Source organism: Cebidichthys violaceus, unplaced genomic scaffold, assembly GCF_023349555.1.
Source record: "Cebidichthys violaceus isolate CVI_PGR_0920_01 unplaced genomic scaffold, fCebVio1.0.p SCAF_120, whole genome shotgun sequence".
NCBI lineage: Eukaryota > Metazoa > Chordata > Actinopteri > Perciformes > Stichaeidae > Cebidichthys > Cebidichthys violaceus.
The window spans coordinates 130001-152456 of record NW_027176286.1 but is presented as its reverse complement, the minus strand read 5'-3'; the positions used below and the strand labels follow the sequence as shown (position 1 = coordinate 152456).

Below are 22456 nucleotides of genomic sequence, written 5' to 3'. Positions count from 1 at the left end.
ATGCTGGTGAAACTGCTGTGGTTGTGCTCACATCAAGGGTCTTGCAGCAGTCCTGAGAAGAGCACCATCTAGAAGGCCTACGAGAGAATCCAGCACCGGATTCTGGTGGAGGATCCAATCCTGTGCAAAGCAGGCATTCCTCTCCCAAAAATCAACATCAAGACCGTACAGGACTTCATTCGTCATAAAGAGCGCCGCCTTAACCTGCATGTCACAAAACAGTCCTCCACTGTCACAAAAACACCTCCATCTCATCTGCTGACCTCCCTCCAGCACCAGACCAGCCGGCAGTCCTCCCTCCACCACTCTACCCTCTGATGGAGTATGTGCCCACACCCAGCACGGTAGGGACTAAAGTGTTGAAGGGAAGGACGGACATAATCATGCCACTCTCCCGGCCTCAACCACCACTGCCATTTCAATCAGGAGAGACAAGTGAATGATTAGTAGTTAACATTTATTATGACAGATGATGCGTTAATGAGTTACACAGAAATTCTTTGGCGCTTGAACTCGACGAGGAGATTTGTGATCGAGTTGTGATTGCACTGAGCGGCAACAAAATAAATCCCCCCGTGGAGTCCAGACACTGGTGGTGATGGTGGCTGATGAGGTTGATAGGATGATGAGTTGATGAGGGTGATGAATCTGCGAAGATTGGGCGGAGATGGGGAGGTGGAGGGTTGCGTAACAGCAGCATGAACTACTGAAGGTAGAGAGATGGTCATATTTAAAGACAGACAGCAGCAAGATGATAGGCTAATGATGTCCTTGTGTCGTTGTGCTATTGGCTAGAGACCAGCTGATCTAGACAACTGATATCATGATTGACAGCCCCAAACAATAACAACAAGGAAATATTGTGTGCATGCATGAGAAGTGATGGCAGATGTATGGTAAATAAGCTATGGGCTTAGGCATGCATGACTATAGTCTTCCTGTCTGAACTTACGCTAGAGCTTCATTTGTGCTACCGGGCCGGCAGTTAGAAAACCTCTGCCACCTCTACCATCAGCACACCTGTGCCCTCCCTCTCTGCATCCACAGCAACCGCTGAGACTGCTGGCCCTTCCACATGGCCCATACTGCTTGCTCCTCCTACTACATCAGTCCCTACAACTCTGCCCACAGTGTCTGCTCCTCATGATTTAAGCCCACCGTCCTTTGCGAGACACCCTGTATACGTCTGTAAATATGGTACAGTTGCATTGCATTGTAAGTAACTTAACTGTAGTGCTGTGGTGTTGTCAGCAAGCATAGTTTAGATCTTCATGTACATACTCGTGCATATTGTAAATAGTTTAGATTTTCATGTACATATTCTTCTTTTTTATGACATGTACTGTGTTTTTTCTGACTGTTCTCCATTTCATGCACTGTATTCAATAAAGCGTTAAGTGTTACAGTAACATTGAGTTATGGAATATCAATTAATGAATGCAACAATAGGGGTGTGTTTGTTTTCATCAACAATAGGGACACGGATATATAGTTCCAGATTACTTGCATGTAAGTGCATATGCCTTTATTACAATGATATCAGATAATTTTGTAATAGAAACATTAAACAGCCTCAGAAAATATAAAACTACTTATAATTAGCCTCCCAGGTGTCATCAGGGAATTTGAAAAGACAGAAGTGACAAATATAAACAAACGGCATTCTCTCACATGTATAATTTAGATTTTAAATAAGATGTATTTCATTGAAAAAAGACAGTACAGTAACCTGAATAAATGACATGAATTATGTAGCATTTGCTTTCAAATATACTTGACATTCTCTATTTATAGCACCATTCCATTATAGCTTCAACAGGTATCACAATAAATAGCGAATTACAATCTGAAATGGACAATTTTACACATATGGAATCAATCCAGATGATGACAACAGTGTCTGCAACATTTACTTTGAAAGGAGGTGAGGCGTGTTCTAGACTCCTCCTGTGGACTCCTTCAAATTCCACACACGTGAGAATCTTGTGTGCATATTTTCCGGTGGTGGGGACTCTGTTGACGCTCTCTCCTGTAAACACAAAGAAAGTCTTAAAGATCTTTAGGTATGAAGGAACACGTCTAGCAGCTGGTGGACCAATGTGCAGATTTCTGTTTTCACATCTTATGTATTGTGGTGCATGTATGAAAATAATCATGAAACTAACATGTGCTTGGAGTAAATAGAGGTACATGATTTACAAACACATTGAGAATCCGGTGAGGAATAACAGCTTTCCTCTGGCTAGTTACGGAGCACACTAGCACACTATTAGACGCCAACTCGGACTGCGAGGAACCTGGGTGTGACCCTGGATGACCAACTGTCGTTCTCAGCAAACATTTCATCCGTTACACGCTCCTGCAGATTCCTGCTTTACAACATCAGGAGGATTCGCCCCTTCCTCACTGACGAGACGGCGCAGGTTCTCATCCAGGCTCTTGTCATCTCCCGCCTTGACTACTGCAACTCTCTACTTGCCAGAGCCCTGGTGTTGGCCATCAGACCTCTGAAGCTTGTCCAGAAAGCTGCAGCTCGCCTGGTGTTCAATCGCCCCAAGTTCTCCCACACAACTTCCTTTCTCCGTTCGCTACACTGGCTACCTGTAAAACCTCGCATCCAGTTTAAGACTCTGGTGCTAGCCTACAGGGCAGTGAAATGAACACCTCCTTCCTATTTCCAGGCCACGGTCAAACCCTACACCCCCGCCCGACCTCTTCGCTCTGCTGCCTCGGGGTGATTGGTTGCCCTGTTGATCAGAGGTCCCTGCGCCCCATCAACCCGGTCACGGCTGTTTTCTGTCCTGGCCCCACAATGGTGGAATGAACTCCCCACTGACATCAGGACAGCAGAGTCACTGCCCATCTTTCGCGCAGGCTGAAAACTCAACTCTTCAGGAAGTACTACCCTGAGCCTTCCACTCAGCACTTATTGTACTCATTAGTTTGTTGCACTTATTGTATTCGTTTGCTTCTGCACTGTACTTTGGCTCTGGTTTATGCTCTTAAATGCTTGTTTAAAAAAGGAGATGTACTTATGACTTCTGGTGACTAGTAGTTCTCTTGAATACCTATGTTGAATACACTTATTGTAAGTCGCTTTGGATAAAAGCGTCTGCTAAATGAATGTAATGTAGTATATTTGATTTGTTTTTAACTGTGATCAATGACACTGGGGGAATGCACCCTGTGAGGGTTAGACAAGACAAAGTTAAATCAAACTGCAATCAAAAGTAGATTGATCCACTTTTGAAATTCAGAATAAAGAATAAAATCACACAAATGTTTTCTCCATTGACTGTAGGTTCCCTCACATTCCAACCACTTCCTGTTTCTTTGGTGGCTACTGACATACTGCCAACTATTGGTCTGGAGTGTGAATGACACTAGTAAGCAAATATATAAATAATATTGATAACTCATCATGATTACCTTCATGAAGGAAGGATTTATTGCAGGTCTGTTGTATTACTACATTAGGTTTAGCTATAGGTTTCCCTGTGTTAGGCTAACAGCAAAATCCTAACAATGATAATAATGGTTCAGATACTGAGATAAAGTGTGTGTATATATATATATATATATATATATATATATATATATATATATATATATATATATATATAGACACACACACTGCATTTCTGTGAGACCACACTAGAGAGACTGTACAATGAGCAGTACTATAAAGCCTAACAACAGATTTGATCAATGTAGGTGTATAAATTAATGTTTCTAAATGTTCACCACTTTCTATAAAAGTCTCCTTGTTTCACTCACCAGTTCAATGGCTTTCCAAGATACATACATGAAGCACCACAGCTAAATATCACATTGACAATAAACTCCAATACCGTGACTTTCGTTCTCAAATCACCATACTGATTATATTATTTGTTTTGAACAACATTAGGGGGTGCACCGTTCCTGGAGATTCTGCAATACTAGGTCGATGCGTGGAGTGGACGGAGCAAGCCCCTATTCCATCTCCCTATTCCAAAAATCAATTTAATATATGGTCCCCGGATAGGGGACGTATCAGATATTAAACTGATAAGAACAGATACTACACTTGATCTTAGCCAAAAGGCCGAGAAGCGATAACATTACAGAGTCGGAGGTGAGGACGTGATTCTCCGCACAGTCAACCTCACTGATGGGTCGGGAACTGAACTACAACGTTTGAATCACATATGAAACAAGAACAATGTATAATAGTAATAATGTCCCACTGGTGCTGTTTAGTTTGAGATATTTACATTTAACTTGTGTTCGCAAATGCGTCTTCTTGTTTTTTTCCGGACACGTGATACGCTGTAGTCCAATCAGGAAATAGAAAGTCGATAAATATAATTTATAATTTGCCGACACACTGGGATAAATATTATGTTCCTACAAGTTTATTATTTATTAAATAGCGGGTAACGAACCTGTTCCGTTAATAAAAGTTGTGTTTTTACGCTTCAAAACTCACTTCACGACAACAAACAAGAGCTGTATCTCTAGTGGAGAAGAACTAACAGTACATTTCACCTCTTCAGCCTCACACAGTTAGTGATGAAAACCCAGCAATGCAACCGTTCTTCAGTTATTTAAGTTACCGAAGACGTCCTGTTAACGTAATTCACAGAGTAGAATATAAACAGTGAGGTCATAATAGAGGATGCTAGCGGCTTAAACGTGTACCGTTAGCTTCCTAGTGAGGTCTACATAACATTTACAGACACACATTTAAGACCCTGTAATAGCAGAATAAGCGTGGAGTAATAATTATAATGTTTTCCCACAACCTAGAAATGAATACAACGCTGTCAACTGCACTGATCTGTTAGTTTAATACGCTGAATTAACGCGTTATAATACTGTGACAGTGACAAACATGGACGTGTCATTAAGTAACGTTAACCGTTAGTAACTTGTTACCGGCTGTAATGGCGGCTTGAAGTCAGTCTGGACTTCTGGTAAGTTAAAACTAGCATGTCACCCTGACGACAAAGTATTGACAATTCAGAGAAATAATGTAGCATGAAGACAAAATATATTTATTTTTACATGATAACTAGGAGCTAGCATTACTTAGCTAACAGTTAGCTAGCTTTATCAAAACACAGGTGCTGCGGTGAAACAGCCTAAATAGCCGACAACAATTTGTCTTCCTTATAATAGTTATGGGAACAGTGCACGCGCTATTAATTCTAAAAGAAATGTCGAGTTATTTTGTCAAATGAACTTACTGAAGGTTGTCTTCGACAAATGTTAATTGGCGAGTTATTCCTGAGGCAAACAGCAGCGGTGTGGTTAGGTGCGCTTGACCGTGTGCAAAATGACGTCATCTTTAGCTCAAACATTTAGCATTAGCTAACGTTAGCTACCTCGACGTTGTGACATTACACTGCTCAAAAAAATTAGAGGAACAATCTTTTATCAGGGTATGGCATGAATTCAATTGCACTTCTCTGATAATGATCTGGTCAGGTAAGTAGCAGAGGGGGTTGTTAATCAGTTTCAGCTGCCTGCATTGGTGTTGATGGAATTAACAACAGGCGCACTAGAGGGACTGCGGTTAAGTGAGCCGGCATCCGCGGAAAGTCGGTCACGTCAGCCGGCGTTTGAAATGTAATGCTTGTCTATTAGTGGTACTACGGTACGGGTGCTTTGATAGCCCTAAAAGACCGAAAATAGACCTATATTTAATCAATTATTTGCCCAATTTGTTAAAAAACAACCTAATTTTGTACATTAAATGAAATCCAACAATAATAAAATCTGAAGTTACACTACTGTACTATCTTAAATTGAAGCTTAAATGGAATTCATATTCATAATATCCCCATATTTGACAGGTTATAAAATCAAATCTATAAAAGGTTATATTACGCTTTCACTGCATTGTTGTTCATGAGGTCCTCTACTATGTCCATGTCTAATTTCATGAGATTTTACTGTACAATCTTTGAGAAAATTAAAAGCAAAGTCAGCTGAAATGACATTTTGATATTAATAATTTCCCCATATTTGACAGGTTATAAAATCAAATCCATAAGAGATTATATTACACTTTCACAGCATTGTTGTTAATGAGGTCCTCTTCTATGCCCATGTCTAATTTCATGACATTTTACTGTACAATCTTTGAGATAATTGAAGGCAAAGTCAGCTGAAATGACATTTTGATATTAATAATGTCCTCATATTTGAACTGTCAAATAAACAGTTCCTAAAGAGGTTATATTACAGTTTCAATAGATTCTTGTTCATGATCACTCCAATTATGTCCATTAATGTAATTTTACTGTAATGTTTCGATTGTCTATATTGAAAATCTAGACATTAAGCTTAGTAAAAGCCTTGGTCTTTTGTATCATTTAGGACATATATAGCTCTACCTCCCTCCTTAGTGTAGTGGTGTTTAAAGGCATTGTTGTAAAACTAATGGATTTGGATTTGGATTCAGTTGGAACACATGCACATTAATTGCTTTCTAATTGTCAAGTTTCAAAGAAAAACTTTTAAAGATAAAAACACAACATGAAATGCAAAACATATCTCACCACCCTCTTCACACAGACAGATATAGCAAGAGGGCATATACAAAGAGACAAAAAACATAACAAATACTGTATGTGGATTTCAATTATCTCAGAGATTGTACAGTAAAATCTCATGAAATTAGACATGGGCATAGTAGAGGACCTCATAAACAACAATCCAGTGAAAGTGTAATATAACCTCTTATGGATTTGATTTTATAACATGTCAAATATGGGGAAATTATTAATATCAAAATGTCATTTCAGCTTACTTTGCCTTCAATTATCTCAAAGATTGTACAGTAAAATCTCATGAAATTAGACATGGACATAGTAGAGGACCTCATGAACAACAATGCAGTGAAAGTGTAATATAACCTTTTATAGATTTGATTTTATAACATGTCAAATATGGGGAAATTATTAATATCAAAATGTCATTACAGCTTACTTTGCCTTCAATTATCTCAAAGATTGTACAGTAAAATCTCATGAAATTAGACATGGACATAGTAGAGGACCTCATGAACAACAATCCAGTGAAAGTGTAATATAACCTTTTATAGATTTGATTTTATAACATGTCAAATATGGGGAAATTATTAATATCAAAATGTAATTTCAGCTTACTTTGCCTTCAATTATCTTAAAGATTGTACAGTAAAATCTCATGAAATTAGAGATGGACATAGTAGAGGACCTCATGAACAACAATGCAGTGAAAGTGTTATATAACCTTTTATAGATTTGATTTTATAACGTCAAATATGGGGAAATTATTAATATCAAAATGTCATTTCAGCTGACTTTGCCCTCAATTATCTCAGAGATTGTATAGTAAAATTTCATGAAATTAGACATGGACATAGTAGAGGACCTCATGAACAACAATGCTGTGAAAGTGTAATATAACCTCTTATGGATTTGTTTTTATAACCTGTCAAATATGGGGAAATTATGAATATGAATTCCATTTGAGCTAACTTTGTGTCTAATTGTGCAGTCGTTAGAACAGAGCGCTCATGGGAATACAGGAGGAGTGGATGGGACACTGATTTGTTGATGGTTCGCACTAAAGGACAGTCTAACAGAAGGATTGACACGTACCATCATCTGGATAGTTCACTAGTTAGTTTGGTTAACATTGGCAGGCGAGACTAGAGAAGTTGACTGACATGTAGACAGAATAATTAAGGTGTTGAAAACACAGATTTCGTTGTAGCCTGTTGTCAATCAGGGGCATATCAAAACATCAACACATAATACTCAAAATGGTTTACATATGCACATCATTAATCAATAAGGTTAAGGCATTAGCTGTTTGTTTTTTTTAAATTGTAGGCAAATCTATGTTGTAGCAAGCTAGGGAATGTTAACATGAACATGGGAAGATAAGTCTCCTGAGATGAGGTGAAACACAGACACTGGACCTCTCTGTTGAACAGTATCATAGGACAACATATCAGTGAGTTTCATAACAAACAATAATCAAACAATTTAAACGATTTGTAAGAAATTCTATCATATTACCATAATACACATTCAGAATCAAGTGTCAGTTTAATCGATTCCTTTATCAGGTAAACTAAACAAAAGCGCTAGCTGTTTTATGAGATCATATTTCTCAAATAACAAGCTGTAATAATAAACATAAGTATTACACAGAAATGTCACTATTAAAGTACTACTCATCTAAGGGAGGAAAACAATCAGGCATTGAAAACAAGTCACATGTTGCAGGATTGGCCTTTTTCCTTCTTTTCTAACAGCATGTCTAGGGCCAATTTAAATCAATGTAGTGTATTCATATCACGTTATTTGCTGTTTAGTTAAATTACAAATCGTTTCTTTAATCTGATGGTTGCTGGTTTTTGGTTCTATGTTATTTGGTTGCCATGGTATCTCATGCATCAATTATTAGGAAACACAATTATTATTGCACAAAAATACAGAAAACACACTGAACCTCTTAGGCCACACCCCCCCGGACCGTGGAATGTGCGCCATGATGCTGGAGATCTGCATTCCATCGCCGTTACTTAGGTGCTCGATGAGTTGTTAGCAAACAATACATTTTCTTTAAAATACAAAAAACTGTGCACTCTTTTGTGTACCATGCTGAATTAATACAATAACATACCATATTTCTTTGTTTTGTTTCCACTGACCGTTACTTTAAGTCTAGTCTTAAAATCCTGAAATCTACAGATGAATGATGCTACTTAGTCTATTCTGATAAATCCCTGCTGTGATACATCATAACGTATTGTATTGGAATTCCTAAAATAATAACTTAATAAAACACAAATATTTATCGCTGCAGTTCTTTTACATTCCTTAATGCCAGTTAACAACTAATTTGAATACAGTGATATTTATATTATTTAATGTAGAGGCTCAGCTCATCATGTTATCTTGAGAGTTTAGATAGTAGATAGTAGATACTTTATTCATCCTGCAAGGGGAAATGTGTTTGTTACAGCAGCAGAAAATATACTAAAGCAATTAAAGTAACAGAGTAAAAAAATTAAAGTTTAAAGTATAACAATACACAATATATACAATAAAAGAGTAAAACTATAGAATATATACAAAAAACATGCACAGTAGTGTATACAATGAAATAGAATGGTATCATTACCTAAGCTAAAATAAACAGTAGTGCAAAATTTAGATTTAGTATAAGAGGTGTAAAATGTTCTAAAACGTTTGTACTCATTGTATTTAAATGGTGTTTTTATTTACTTTGATGATACATCAAGATTTTGATGACCAGTTGAAGAAAGGGATTATAACCTGCATGGGACAGTTACAAAGTAAAAGTATAAGATTCAATCTTATTCAATCTCTTATCACTGGTAGAAGACTGGGATTTTGGTAGTCTTTTAGACAAAGGTTGTTGTTTTAAAACAACTTTGCTGAATATTAAATTCTGTACAAAATGTGGATAATACATACTTAAAACTACATATCTCCCCTGTACCATGTTATCTCTGTTGTGAGCTAATTTAGCGTACTACTGGAAGAGAGCATGTGGCAATTGTCTGCAATAATTGAATATCATAAGTGAGGGATATTTCTGTAGGCTCATCTAGCATGAGTGTTGCAAGATTTATAATTAGTACAAGCAAACGCATCGAAAGAAAAAGAAAAGAAGAAAAAAAAAAGGTTTATGACAGTATTGCATGTTTATAACTAAAGTACATTTAAAAGAGTAACCTGATAATAAAAAAAAAAAAAAAAAATGCTTGCTTAGTCGTAGCATCAGCTGCAGCATTTCCTGTTGAAATGGGATCAGAAGTGTTAGTGTGAGCATCACATTTCATAACACAGAGTTTTAGGGAATACATTCTTTACTTGTCATCTGAATATAAGAAGTTTTCCTAGCAACTATGACAAATTAATTCATTATTTGTCTTTACTTAAGCATGAATTTGCATTTATTGCCCTCTCAGAAACATGGCTTACTGAGGACTCTAGATACATCTTTAAAATAGCAAAATACAGTTCAGTTCACCATGCAAGAGAGAATGGATCTGGAGGTGGGGCTGCAAATCATGATGTCATCAACATATTGTAACAAGGCAGAACCATTTGGTAACTATAAATTAGCCAGATTGTCTCTCAAGACACTGTTTAACGCCAGGGCATTCTGGATATCCCTGAGGACACCGGGTCCCTTTAAATTAGAAGCTACCCAAAATTGACTTTGTGCACAGGTACAGAAATAAAAATATATAAAAAAAAAACATTGGCCAAGTCGAAGACGGAAAAACTGTGTCTGGAGGGATGAGTGACATAATGGTGTGGATTAGAAATTTGAGGTGCTCGCGGTGCACCGAAGCATTAACTGCTTGTGAATCTTAGACAAATCGTCACTCAGTTCGTTCCCCCAGGTCTCGAATTTTCTTTACCGGAACGATTGGTGTGCGCACCACCAGAGAATCATCACAAATCAGATTTTGGGTGAACCACCAAGGGTGTCACACCCCTCACCAGTCCCACGTCATATTTGTGTGCAGACCATAGAGAGGAAGGCACCTCAGACAGCTCAGCCATGTTTACAGACGGAACATTTCAAACCATGGTGTGTGTGTGTGTGTTTTTATCAAACATAAGTTGAGTTACTCTTTTACTGTTAACATTGATGTACATCGTATTCTATTCCGTATACATATTACTGAAGTGAGTTGAGTCTTACTGTGCAGCCAGTCAGACATGTCCTTCCATCTCCAATAATGGGCCTCATGCACAGGACACGTGTGAACTCCCTCTTAAACAACTCAGATTGTGTGGGAGACAGAGAAACAGAGACAGCAGCAGCATTTTCTGTCCAATAAATGTCCATCATACATAATTTCTCTCCCTACTAAATTTATAGGGCAGTGATCAGACAGTAGAAATGAATGTTTGTCTGTGATGTTATCTAATATACAGGATAAGGGCTTTGTGTACATTTCACTAATTGGTATTCCCCTGAGCCAATTAAAAATGTAACATATTTACCTTTAATAGTTAACGTGTTGTGGTAACTTTCTAAAAACTTAATTTTTGTTCGAGTACATCTGGTATGTGGGTGTGAGTGGTGTTTGTATGGTTTCTAATGTGTGTATTGATGTACAAGTTTGTCATAGGCAGAATCTAAAGTTAACTCACCCTCTGTTGTAATGTGTGTGCGTCGAATGGTCCATTACTGAGGTCCGCCCCGCCGCCTGCTCCTCCCCTCTTGACTGCTGATGTTGAGCCCTCCCACCAGTCCTGTCTCCATGGAGATTGTGGGCCGTCCCTTAGACAATGTCCAAGTTGCCACTTTTATGGCACACAACGTTTTCAGCTGGTGTCTGTTTTCCAAAGTCAATTTTCCTCCTCGCCTGTCATGGCCTGATTCCATTGTCAGCTGGGCATCCTCAAGTTTGAGCTGACGAAAGTCTTTGCTTGTTCTCTGTCGTACTGCTCCACAGCGTGTTCAGCATCTTGTAATATGGTTGCAGTCTTCCATATCACACAATTCTCTTTAGTGTGATGTTTTTCAGATTCATAGATGGCAGGAAAGCCTTCTTACAAAGTTCTGTCGTATATAGCATATTCCAGGTTGATTACGGCTGGTGTAAATGCCGCACATCTTTTATGATAACGCACAAGGGAGGTCATAGTTCTCTTGAATTCTGTGAAGTTGCTCTTTGAACTCTCCACATGAGTCATGGCTTCTTCTTCTTCACGTCTTCTGTCTCTGTTGTAATGTCCTCTTTTTCTTGCGTTCAGATAATCCAGGTTCATATTGTCACGAGTGTTCATTGACGGGCTTGTAGCTGTGAGCGTTGACATGGTGCCTGTAGATTTTGATGAGTCTCGTCCTTCTTCATCCTTGGAGTGTTGAGTGGTGGGTTTGGCTGTAATGTTGTTTGTGCCAGGGGAGCATACAGCAGCGGCGTTGCGGAGACCAGATCAGGATCCACTCGACCATGTAAAACAAATTCAAAACAAAAAACAAAAACAAAGTTCAGCAGTATATTTTCCTTTTCTATCAGTTGTATGTGTCTTATTCAAATACATCTATTTCTTTCTTTACCTCTTGGACGTCACTTCATCTGTTTCTGCTTCGCCTTTTCCTCTCTGCTCCAGACACGGTTTGAGTTGATCATATTTTTGTCGTAGGCTAAAGTTGCCTTTTCCCGGGACCCCCAATTTTATCCATTCTTCCAATTGTTAGGCCGTCGATTATCTTTGTCCCACATGTATTTTATTATTGGAGGTAAGACCTTGGCATCGGGCTGCTCAGGCTCATTATATGACTTTTTATCATTTCCAAATGTTTCACCTTTATTTTTTATTTTTATTATATATATATTTTTTTTCATATCATTCTCTTTTTTTTTTTTTTTTTCAACTCTGTCAAAGGACTTCAGCGCTTAGCGTACCTCCCTCCAAGGTCTGCAACATGCAACACTAAACACCCATCCTTGTTTTCCAGTCCTCCTTTTTTAGACAACATTTACTGACAGACTTTCGTTTTACAAGTCCAAGGACTGCAGTGCTCAACGTCTACCTTCTCGAAGGTCTGCAACATGCAACGCTAGACACTCATCCTTGTTTTACAGTTCTCCTTTTTTAGACAACATTTACTTACAGACTTTCGTCTCACAGGTCCAAGGACTGCAGTGCTCAACGTCTACCTCCTCGAAGGTCTGCAACATGCAACGCTAGACACTCATCCCTGCCTCGTTATCTACGGGTCAAAGGACTTCAGTGTTTGGCTCTAAATCCCAAACACTCACCCTTGTTTTCCAGCTACCCAATCGTCACTGCTCAGAAAAATGCTCAATTACTAAAATGCGAGTTGCGCCAACATCCTCAATAAAACCCCAGTGTGAACAATAATAGACATATTTGCTTTTCAGTCTCACGATATGGTCTTCCAGGATTAATTTCAGTCATACGATTATTTTTAATAATTTCAGCGACTCACCAAATGAGAATTTGTAGTTATTTGGACTCAACGGGTCCTTCAGGATCCCAGTGAGGACGACCAGGACAGGGATCGGGCCTCTCTCTCTTAATTTTGTCTGGAGGTACGCAGAGGCAGAAGGGCCAGTTCACCGATCCTTGTTGGCTCCTGACGATCTTGCAAGGGATCCTGTTTGTGACGCCAATTGTGGTGGAAAAAAAATCCTATACCCGCTTTGCGTGAGTCTTCTAATGCTGAAATACATAATACCAAAAACCAGGTTGTCTTTTAAGTATTTATTCTCTGCGCAGAGAAGGTTCAATCATCACAACAGAATGCGTACAGTCTCAGTGAGGAAGAACCTCGAAAAAAGTGAACAAGCTTTCTTTATACAGAATGAGCAAAGGTGGGGGCCGATGGCCGATGTTACAGACGTTTCGGTCTCAGACTTTTGGTCTCAGACTGATAGGAACAACAAGTGAAAACAAACAGCCAGCAACCAAAACAAGCGGCCCAAAGGCCTTGGCATGGAACATTCTCATACAACACAGTTAGTTATCTATGTGAACAGGCAAGGGAGAATTATTCTTTTGCACAACAGAGACACGGTGAAGTTCAACAAAGTCCAGAGCAAAATGACTTATGCATGAATACAATATACTGAGTAGAAATATATACTACGTAAAAAATTACCATTACAAACCTCTTATGGATTTGTTTTTATAACCTGTCAAATATGGGGAAATTATGAATATGAATTCCATTTCAGCTAACTTTGCCTTTAATTATCTCAAAGATTGTACAGTAAAATGTCATGAAATTAGACATGGGCATAGTAGAGGACCTCATGAACAACAATGCAGTGAAAGTGTAATATAACCTCTTATGGATTTGTTTTTATAACCTGTCAAATATGGGGAATTTATTAACATGAATGCCATTTGAGCTAACTTTACCCATAATTTTCTCAAATTACATTACATTTGACATGGACATATATGGGGTCATCATGAACAGAACTCCAATGGAAACTTTACCTAACCAATGAAGGAAATGTTTTTATTACAGATCAAAGATTATTATTAGGTAATATTATAATTTTCGAACCCTTTTTCAATTAAAGACAGTACAGCAGTGTAACTTCAGATTTTATTATTGTTGGATTTCACATAATGTACAAAATGGTTGTTTTTTAACAAACTGGGCAATTTATTGATCAAATATAGGTCTATTTCCGGGCTTTTGGGGCTATCTAAGCACCCGTACCGTAGCGCCACGAATAGACGAGCATTACATTTCAAACGCCGGCTGACGTGACCGACTTTCCGCGGATGCCGGCTCACTTGACCGCAGTACTAGACTGGCAACAATGAGACGACCCCCAAAACAGGACTGATTTTCCATGTGGAGGCCAATTCAAGTTTCTCCCTCTTGATCTCTTTGACTGGTTTTCCACTTGTGTTGGCTTTAGCTAGAGTCATTATCACTACTGGGAGCATGAGGCAATTTCTTAACCCTACAGAAGTTGCACAGATTGTCCAACTCCTCCAGGATGGCACATCCACGCGTGCCGTTGCAAGGAGATTTGATGCGTCTCCCAGCACAATCCCCAGAACATGGAGGAGATTCCAGGAGACAGGCAGTTACTCTAGGCGAGCTGGACAGGGCTGTAGAAGGTCCTCAACCCATTAGCAGGACCGATATCTGCTGCTTTGTGCAAGGAGGAACAGGTTAAGCACTGCCCGAGCCCTGCAGAATGACCTCCAGCAGGCCACTGGTGTGAATGTCTCTGCCCAAACAATCAGAAACAGACTTCATGAAGGTGGCCTCAGGGCGCGACGTCCTGTAGTGTGCCCTGTGCTCACTGCCCATTACTGTGGAGCTCGATTGGCATTTGCTATAGAACACCAGAATTGGCATGTGGTGCCCTGTGCTTTTCACAGATGAGAGCAGGTTCACCCTGAGCACCTGTGCTAGACGTGAAAGGGTCTGGAGAAGCCAAGGAGAACGCTATGCTGCCTGCAACATCGTTCAGCATGACCGGTTTGGTGGTGGGTCAGTGATGGTCTGGGGAGGCATATCCATGGAGGGACGCACAGACCTCTACAGGCTAGAGAACGGCAGTCTGACTGCCATTAGGTATCGAGATGAAATCCTTGAACCCATGGTCAGACCATACGCTGGTGCAGTAGGTCCTGGGTTCCTCCTGATGCACAACAATGCCCGGCCTCATGTGGCAAGAGTATGCAGGCAGTACCTGGAGGATGAAGGAATTGATACAATTGAATCGCCCTCGCGATCACCTGACCTAAACCCGATAGAACACCTCTGGGACATTATGTTTCGGTCCATCAGACACCGCCAGGTTGCTCCTCAGACTTTACAGGAGCTCACTGATGCCCTTAGGCAGATCTGGGAGGACATCCCACAAGACACCATCCGTCATCTCATTAGGAGCATGCCGCGACGTTGTCAAGCATGCATACAAACACTTGGGGGGGCCACACAAGATATTGAGAAGCATTTTGAGTTGCAGAAATTTAATTTTGGCAAAATGGACTAGTCTGCCACATTATTTTTTCACTTTGATTTTTGGGGTGTCTATAAAATTAAGCCCTCTGTAGGCTGACGTTTTTATTTCCATCAAAAGATGTGGCATCCTTTCATTCCTAATACATTAAACTGTCCATATCAGTATAGATATCCAACATAATTTTTTTTCACATTGAGATCTGATGTGTTTTCAAAGTGTTCCTTTATTTTTTTTGAGCAGTGTATATTCGCGAACAAAAAGATAGTTTAAAGGCAGTTTGCATTCTGTTGAATCATTTAAGTAATGAACAGTTCTTTTTTTAACAAACCTTTATTTTCAACCAAGTTCAACATTTGGCATATGATGTTTTGTTATTACGGAATCCTATAAAATATGTTATTAATATAGAAAATGTTGTGAAAAATAAAAAAAAATACAGACATGATAATACATGAAAAACAATAGTCAAGAAAGTCTACATTTGTATACCCAGCATACCTAATAAACAAATTATGGGAAACACAATGACACTTTTGACAGTCTGAAATTATTTAAAATCATTTTCAAAATGAGTTTCTCTGATTCCATCCAGGATGATCAAAATGATTTAAAAAATAAGTCAGTAATGAAAATGTCATAACACACAAGCATAGTCATGCCTCCCAAACAGTGTCAGTTCACTGTGTGTTTATGTTCCTTTGTGCATACGTGTGAACATGCACTTCCTGTTTGACATGTTTTACCAGGTGTGTCACAGAATGATACCAGGTGACTCAACCTTTCCCGGTTTCATTTTGCGAAAGGCTAGTGTGCCTGCGTATACAGGTGAGGGTTTTTTTCTTTGGGCGGTGGTGGTAGGTGTAAGTAAATTGAGAAGGATATGTGTGTGTCTGCCAGAGTATCTGTAAGTGTGTGGGTGTGTGTGAGATCACAGGACGCGGAGTACATGTTTGCTCAGTAATCTCTGGCTGAACCTGTCTGTTAGGTGTGGGCTGGCTGGCACTGACTTGCAAAGGTATGAGGAGAAATCCAGCACAGTCCTGAGAGAGGAGGGGAACTCCAGTGCTTCTGTGACGGAAACTCTTCATTTCTCACAAAAATAAGCGGGGAAAGGCACACACAGAAACACCTGTACAAAGGACAGTGGAATAGGAAACCCGTGGGAACGAGGAAAAGCTGTTTTGGAAGGACAAAGACAGAGAGAAGAACACTTCAGAATGTAAAATAACCCAGAGGAGATTCTTCTACTGCAGTTCGATCAATGGGTCTGGGATTCCAATGTGGCATTTCAGGCTCTGGGATGTACATGATGTTGCTGTGTTTCTCAGCATCACATTATATATGTGTTACCTAGGTAAGCATTCCAACACATGTATATAATTTGGACTTCTCCATAGAGCTCATGTATTGGATTATTGTGTTAGCGAGCATGCCTATATGCCAATCTTATATTTGCTTAGAGCTAAATAGTTAATTCTGTACACATGACATCTACTGCACTTCTGTCCTGGGAGAGGGATTGTTCCTCAGTTGCTCTCTCTGAGGTTTCTTTCTTTTTTTTCTTCCTGGTAAAAGTTGTTTGTGGGGGAGTTTTTCCTGTTCCGATGTGAGGGTCCCGGGACAGAGGATGTCATATGTGTACAGACTGTAAAGCCCTCTCAGGCAAATTTCTGATTTTGGGCTATACAAAATAAATTTAATTGAAAATAGGGTGAGGGCCCAGCCCTTTCAAAAGGATCTTAAATTGAAAACCTGGCAGGAGTGCAAACTGGAGATGGAACACTCTCTTCGCCCTACCAGGGGTAAGTAGATGAGCAAAGCACAAGTCATGTACACATGGCTGTGTACATGTAAACACCAGATTTTCCTGGTTCACACCCGAGTACCAAGTACACTAAAAAAATCTGAATCCAAAAGAAAATAAGAAGCAATAGTGCAAAAGAGCGGTAACTCATGTCCTTGCAAATGGAAGTCCAGCTGCTCGGAATAACCACGAAGAAGCGTCTTTTGCTTTAAAAACATGAAAAAGGAAAAAATTTGATTTAAATATCGATTTTTCCCACACAGAACCCTGGTAAGATTTTTTTCAGGAGGTTAGTTTTAGACCAGTTTTATTCCTTCATCCCAGGCATGTAATTTGAAAAAAGAAACTCACATAGCAGCACATTTCTGGCTTTAATGCAAATGAGCCACTGGGTTGGCCAGAAAAGGTAAAGGTGTGACTCATAACAATCATCTATCCATCTATCATATCTTGATGTGTATTTATCTGTTTTTCTTCTTCGCACTTTGGAAGCCGGAGCCATCTCCATCCACTCTCCCCAGAGGAGCCTGACCAGGTCGGTGCAGGACGATGTGTTTTTCTCAGTGGACGTTACATGCAGTGAGGTACCCACCATACAATGGACCTTCATGTCGGGAGCGGTGAGCCGCACCATTGGGACTTGGCAGCCGGGGATGTACACCAACATAACAGTGGATTACGTCAGCAGAGTGCAGTCCTTCGACAATGGCTCAATGGGCCTGTCGGACTTGCGGCTGCAGGATGCCGGATACTACGTGGTCACCGTCACGGAAAGTGCAGGAAGCAGCAAGGATGCAGGCTTTGTCCTGAAAGTGAACGGTGAGTGGGTCTGGGCTTCTGCGTATGTCATTCTTTAAGCAAATAGATAAGAGTGTGATGTTTGAAACCTCATTTTATGGCATTTTCTTTCGCAGAGTCACAGGTTTAAAGAGCCAGCGTGTAGCGTTTGGCAAAAGTGGAATATAATATTCCATATTATTTTGTCATAAGTGTATAATTACCTGAAACTAAACATTGTAATGTTTTCTTCAGCTTAGAATAAGCCCTTCATATCTAAAGAGAGTGCTTCAGGGACTCCTGCCATGCTGGACCGCTGTGTTTCTACAGAAGCCCAGAACGGACAAATCAAACACTGGCTCTAGAGAGAGCCCTTTTGCGTTTTTTACGTAACACCAAGGCCGCCGTAGTTTCAGTTGCTCCTAAAAGTAGTGTTACCACGGTGAGGGCGGCCTCTGAAAGTGAAAAAGCAGCACCTGCCTTCATTACCACCACCGAGGTGCCCTTTAGCAAGGCCCTAACTTCCAACCGCTCCAGTGGAGCTGCTCAGGGGACAGCAGCTCAGACCGTGGTTACACTCTGCAGGAGGACACATTCATGATGATACTCCGGTATCTGTGGCGGTAGTTAATGTCCAGAGTCACATTTTGAATATTATATGTGCCTTTGAGATCTTCAGATCAAGCAAGTTAATCATTAGTAAACAACCTGAGTGGGATTTTAGTTCAGTGTTAAAAGGATGACACATGGAAATAGCTATATGTGTACTAACTGTAAGGTTTTGTTATTGGTGAGCGTGACATAAGAATCAGGATGCTTTTATTTCTTTACATCAAACAGTCTCCCTTCTACCTCCTCTCTCCTCGCACAAGCTGGATTCCCAAACGTGTGTGTTTTGTGTTTGCATCTCTAGAAAGTGGTTCTGTGCACAAAGCTTTTTTTTTTTTGGTCAAAAAAGTGACTTCTGTGTCCCTGTCCTCCAGAGGTGCTGTATGAGGATCTCCAATATCTGTCCGTCTCTGCCTTGGCACTGGCCTGTTTGGCCGGCCTTCTCATGCTGGCCATGTGGCTGCTGGACAAGGCCTACAGAAAGATAGTGGCATGGAGACGCAGGAAACAGATGCCAGGTAAGACCTGGATGAAAACAATAAGTCTGTAAAGTGCAGTGTTTGTATGAGACACCATCATGTTTGCACATAAGGTGAGAAACTTAAGGCAAAAAACACATGTTTTGTTTTGAGCTATTTTGCTTCCGTTAACATGTACTCTTTCTGACTGGTGGAAAGAAAACATGCAAAATACACATTTAGGTGTTTATGCCTCATTCGCATATTAAAACACACAATTTCAAAAAATGATTGTCTTAATGTAAGTAATAAACTGGGGACGTTTCATGGTAATATCTAGTAGTTCAAAATGTTACCCTATATATTTGTCTCCACATGAATAGACGCATCTCTGATTGTCTGGTATCGCAAGACTTTCCCATTAAGATCAAATTCTCACAAGTAAACTTACTACTCGATGACATACAGTATTACTGCAGCTTGGATAAATAAAAAGGTAGGAAAGTATATGGTGGCAAGTACTGCTACTTTTCTAGACAGTAGTAAAATACTTTTTTAAATGAGGATGTTCTATGCTGGATCTTTGTTTTAAATCATATAAACTTGTACATACGAGAGGTTTGTTTGACCTGGAGTTTACTTTCTCACTGCTGCATCGTTGTGTGAAATGCACAGACGTGGCTTGACGGGCGTGAATGTGGGTTGAGGTTATAAATTGTGTCTCCAAGCATGGGTGTGTCTGAGTACAAAGGTCTCACAGTTCTATTATTGCTTCGTTACATCAGCGCGTTGTGTTAAGTTTAATCCTCCTTTCATGCAGAAACCGATGCGACAGAGCTGCAGCGTCTTTGATGGACGTCTTGCTGTGCTTTGGACCAAACAGGAAAACACACCAGAGACTGTTCATCCATTTTTTTAAGTTAGGTGTGTATATGAGGCTACAAGTCTCGATTCATTTTTTTTAGGTCACCAAGTTACTGACAGACAGGAAGATGGTATGCCACTTATGAAAGCGTGTACCCAAGATGTTTATGTTTGTATTGAACACACATGCTTTTACAGCGCACTGCTGATGACACTGGATTGAATGCAAATATATCCCTCATGACACTGGAAAACAATACATACTGTATTTATTGTCAAAGCAAAGGAATTCTGTGATTTTGTTTCTAAGCGTATGGCTTTTTTACTACAATTATCCAAGCTTGAATCTGGCGTTTTACAGTAGGCCTGTATCAGATTTGTGATGCAGTGATAAAAGATGGAGAATCATATGACTACTTTTTAGGCTTTCAGAGTGAAAGAATAAACACAAAGAAGACCGTTACTGGTTTTAAGAAAGTTGAGCTAAAACCTCAAATGGTTCTTTCTTCAGACTATGAGGAAAGTCACATTTCTCCAAAATGCTGATGTTCAAATCAGACTAATGAAAAAAAATAAAGCAAGACTACAGAAACACATTCCTCACAATACAAATACCTAGAAAACCTCTACTTCAAATCCTTAATTTTATGATGATATGACAAATCAGCATACAGTAAATACATACAGACTTAAAGTTTTATTTTTTATAAAATTTGTTGGACACACTCGACAACATTGCATTATCAAAAACAGAGCAGGCAACAGACACACTACTAGAGGTTGAGAGGGGATTATGGCAGTATTCAAAAAGTCCATGAATTGTATGGAAAAGGTGTAAGGGATGGAAATGTCACATTTGACAAAGAGGCCTTTGCCATGGCTGCAAAGCTCTGTCCAAATATCTCTCTAGCTGCTCTGTGTTTGGTTGTCCAGTTCACTTCCACTCAGCTGAATACAAACCATGGCTGTGTGTGTGTGTGTGTGTGTGTGTGTGTGTGTGTGTGTGTGTGTGTGTGTGTGTGTGTGTGTGTGTGTGTGTGTGTGTGTGTGTGTGTGTGTGGAGGAGTCCGCGGACTGACCGGATCTAAGGACAGGGAGTCAGCGCGGCCATGAGGAGCTCCATCTTGTAGACAAAGTTTCGTCCCTCCATCTTGCTCCAGTGGACCTCTTTGCTCGGCCCCCTGAGGTGGCTCCACTTGGTGTCCTGGATGACGTCGCTCTTCGGCAGCTCTTTGGTATGGCTGCGAGGGAACTGGACCAGGACTTTGCACCCGCTCTCGGGGCCGTTACGCACTGAACAGACAGGCGATACATCAGTGATCCGCTTATGTTAACACATCCATACTTAAACATCTTGGTACATTGACTTCATGAGGATATTCTGTATTACCGCAGTAGGATATTATCTCAAGGCTAAATTACTTTTAAATCATAATGTGATGTAGTGCATTCCAGGAGTTGTATTTGTTATAGTGTTCGCTTTCTTAATAATCCCTGCGAGTGATTTCATAGCTGAGACTGGGTGTTGCAAGGCATGAGTTGCTACCCTTGTGTAGGGGAAAAAGGGGAAAGTTGGGCCTGAAAAAGCAACAGGTCTTATCTCTGCTGCGATGCATTTTGGTCAGTTAGGGCGAACATTGGGGGCGAAAATTACTACCAATTCTCATGCGTTTCTCCCCGTGACTGTTGAATGTCAGTGCACCCTGTTGAGTCTAGAAGGAAATCCCTGTTGTTTGGAAAAAAATACACCATAATAGCCACAATAATAATGATTTTTAATATGTTTCAAGACGGATTCTCTGCATGATTTTCTTAACATAGAGGAGAACTTCCTATTTGGATCTTTGCGATACTCGTCTCACCTGAGATGGCGTACTCTCCATTGGGAGAGGCGACGGTGACGGCGGAGGCATTCCCAATGCTCTCCACTGGGCCCAGGCCCACATGGTTACTGAAGCTCAGGACATGCCAGCCCATCACTTTGGCCAGCTGCTGGACAGCGTGCACCTGATGCTGCGACATCTGTGAACATAGAAATACCACAGTGTGAAAATACTATAAAAGTCCTGCATTCAAAACCTTACTGAAATAAAACTATGCAAGTATTATCAGCTAAATGTACTATGAAGTATGACAAGTAAAAGAATAGATTGTACAGTAAAATGTTCCCTGTCAGTGTTGTATTATTATATATGATGTTTCTGGATTAATATTACTGCTGCATTCATGTGTATGTTGCATTTTACTGCTGTAGATGTTTTTAACTCCTTTATATCCTGTTGGTTAGTTTAATCTACATCAATGCATCATATTCTATGAGATCATCATGTGTTTGTAGCATCTCTGTCCTGTGAGAACCACGTATCTCTAAAAAAGATAAACAGTCCTGTTTTCAGCTTTGTGACTATGCTTTTTCCAGCTGATCCAAGAGGCTTTTTA

At 39.9% G+C, this 22456-nt stretch overlaps 2 protein-coding genes, 1 long non-coding RNA gene and 1 other non-coding gene across 6 annotated transcripts in view; 1 reads left to right on the top strand and 3 right to left on the bottom strand.

The window, feature by feature from the left end:
• Positions 1 to 394: 394 nt before the first annotated feature.
• Positions 395 to 5306, bottom strand: LOC137869452 (uncharacterized). Its single transcript, XR_011102288.1, has 3 exons — positions 5232 to 5306; positions 1914 to 2029; positions 395 to 706 (listed from the first exon to the last, which is right to left on the bottom strand). It is a non-coding gene; the product is annotated as an uncharacterized lncRNA (long non-coding RNA).
• LOC137869468 (U2 spliceosomal RNA) lies at positions 3909 to 4099 on the bottom strand. Its single transcript, XR_011102293.1, has one exon. It is a non-coding gene; the product is annotated as a U2 spliceosomal RNA (small nuclear RNA).
• An 11468-nt stretch (positions 5307 to 16774) lies between the features above and the next one.
• On the top strand, positions 16775 to 21165 carry LOC137869460 (V-set and transmembrane domain-containing protein 5). 3 transcript variants are annotated; one of them, XR_011102290.1, is made up of 5 exons: positions 16775 to 16859; positions 17802 to 18128; positions 19070 to 19213; positions 19974 to 20077; positions 21081 to 21165. XR_011102290.1 is itself a non-coding variant. In XM_068706863.1 (4 exons), the coding sequence occupies exons 1-4, from the start codon at positions 16784 to 16786 to the stop codon at positions 21128 to 21130; spliced, it is 597 nt and encodes a 198-aa protein (XP_068562964.1). In that variant the 5' UTR covers positions 16775 to 16783; the 3' UTR covers positions 21131 to 21158. The 3 variants fall into 3 exon arrangements, 2 of the variants coding, with proteins under 2 accessions (XP_068562964.1, XP_068562965.1); XM_068706863.1 differs by lacking the exon at positions 19974 to 20077 and having other exon boundaries at positions 21081 to 21158; XM_068706864.1 differs by lacking the exon at positions 21081 to 21165 and having other exon boundaries at positions 19974 to 20275.
• med17 (mediator complex subunit 17) overlaps positions 20270 to 22456 on the bottom strand; it is a 9653-nt gene continuing 7466 nt past the window's right edge. Inside the window, exons 12-13 of the mRNA XM_068706862.1 lie at positions 21880 to 22039; positions 20270 to 21310 (exon numbers count right to left, since the gene is read on the bottom strand). Coding sequence (XP_068562963.1) covers positions 21102 to 21310; positions 21880 to 22039 — 369 coding nt within the window. The 3' untranslated portion in view covers positions 20270 to 21101. The remainder of the gene's footprint in view (positions 21311 to 21879; positions 22040 to 22456) is intronic.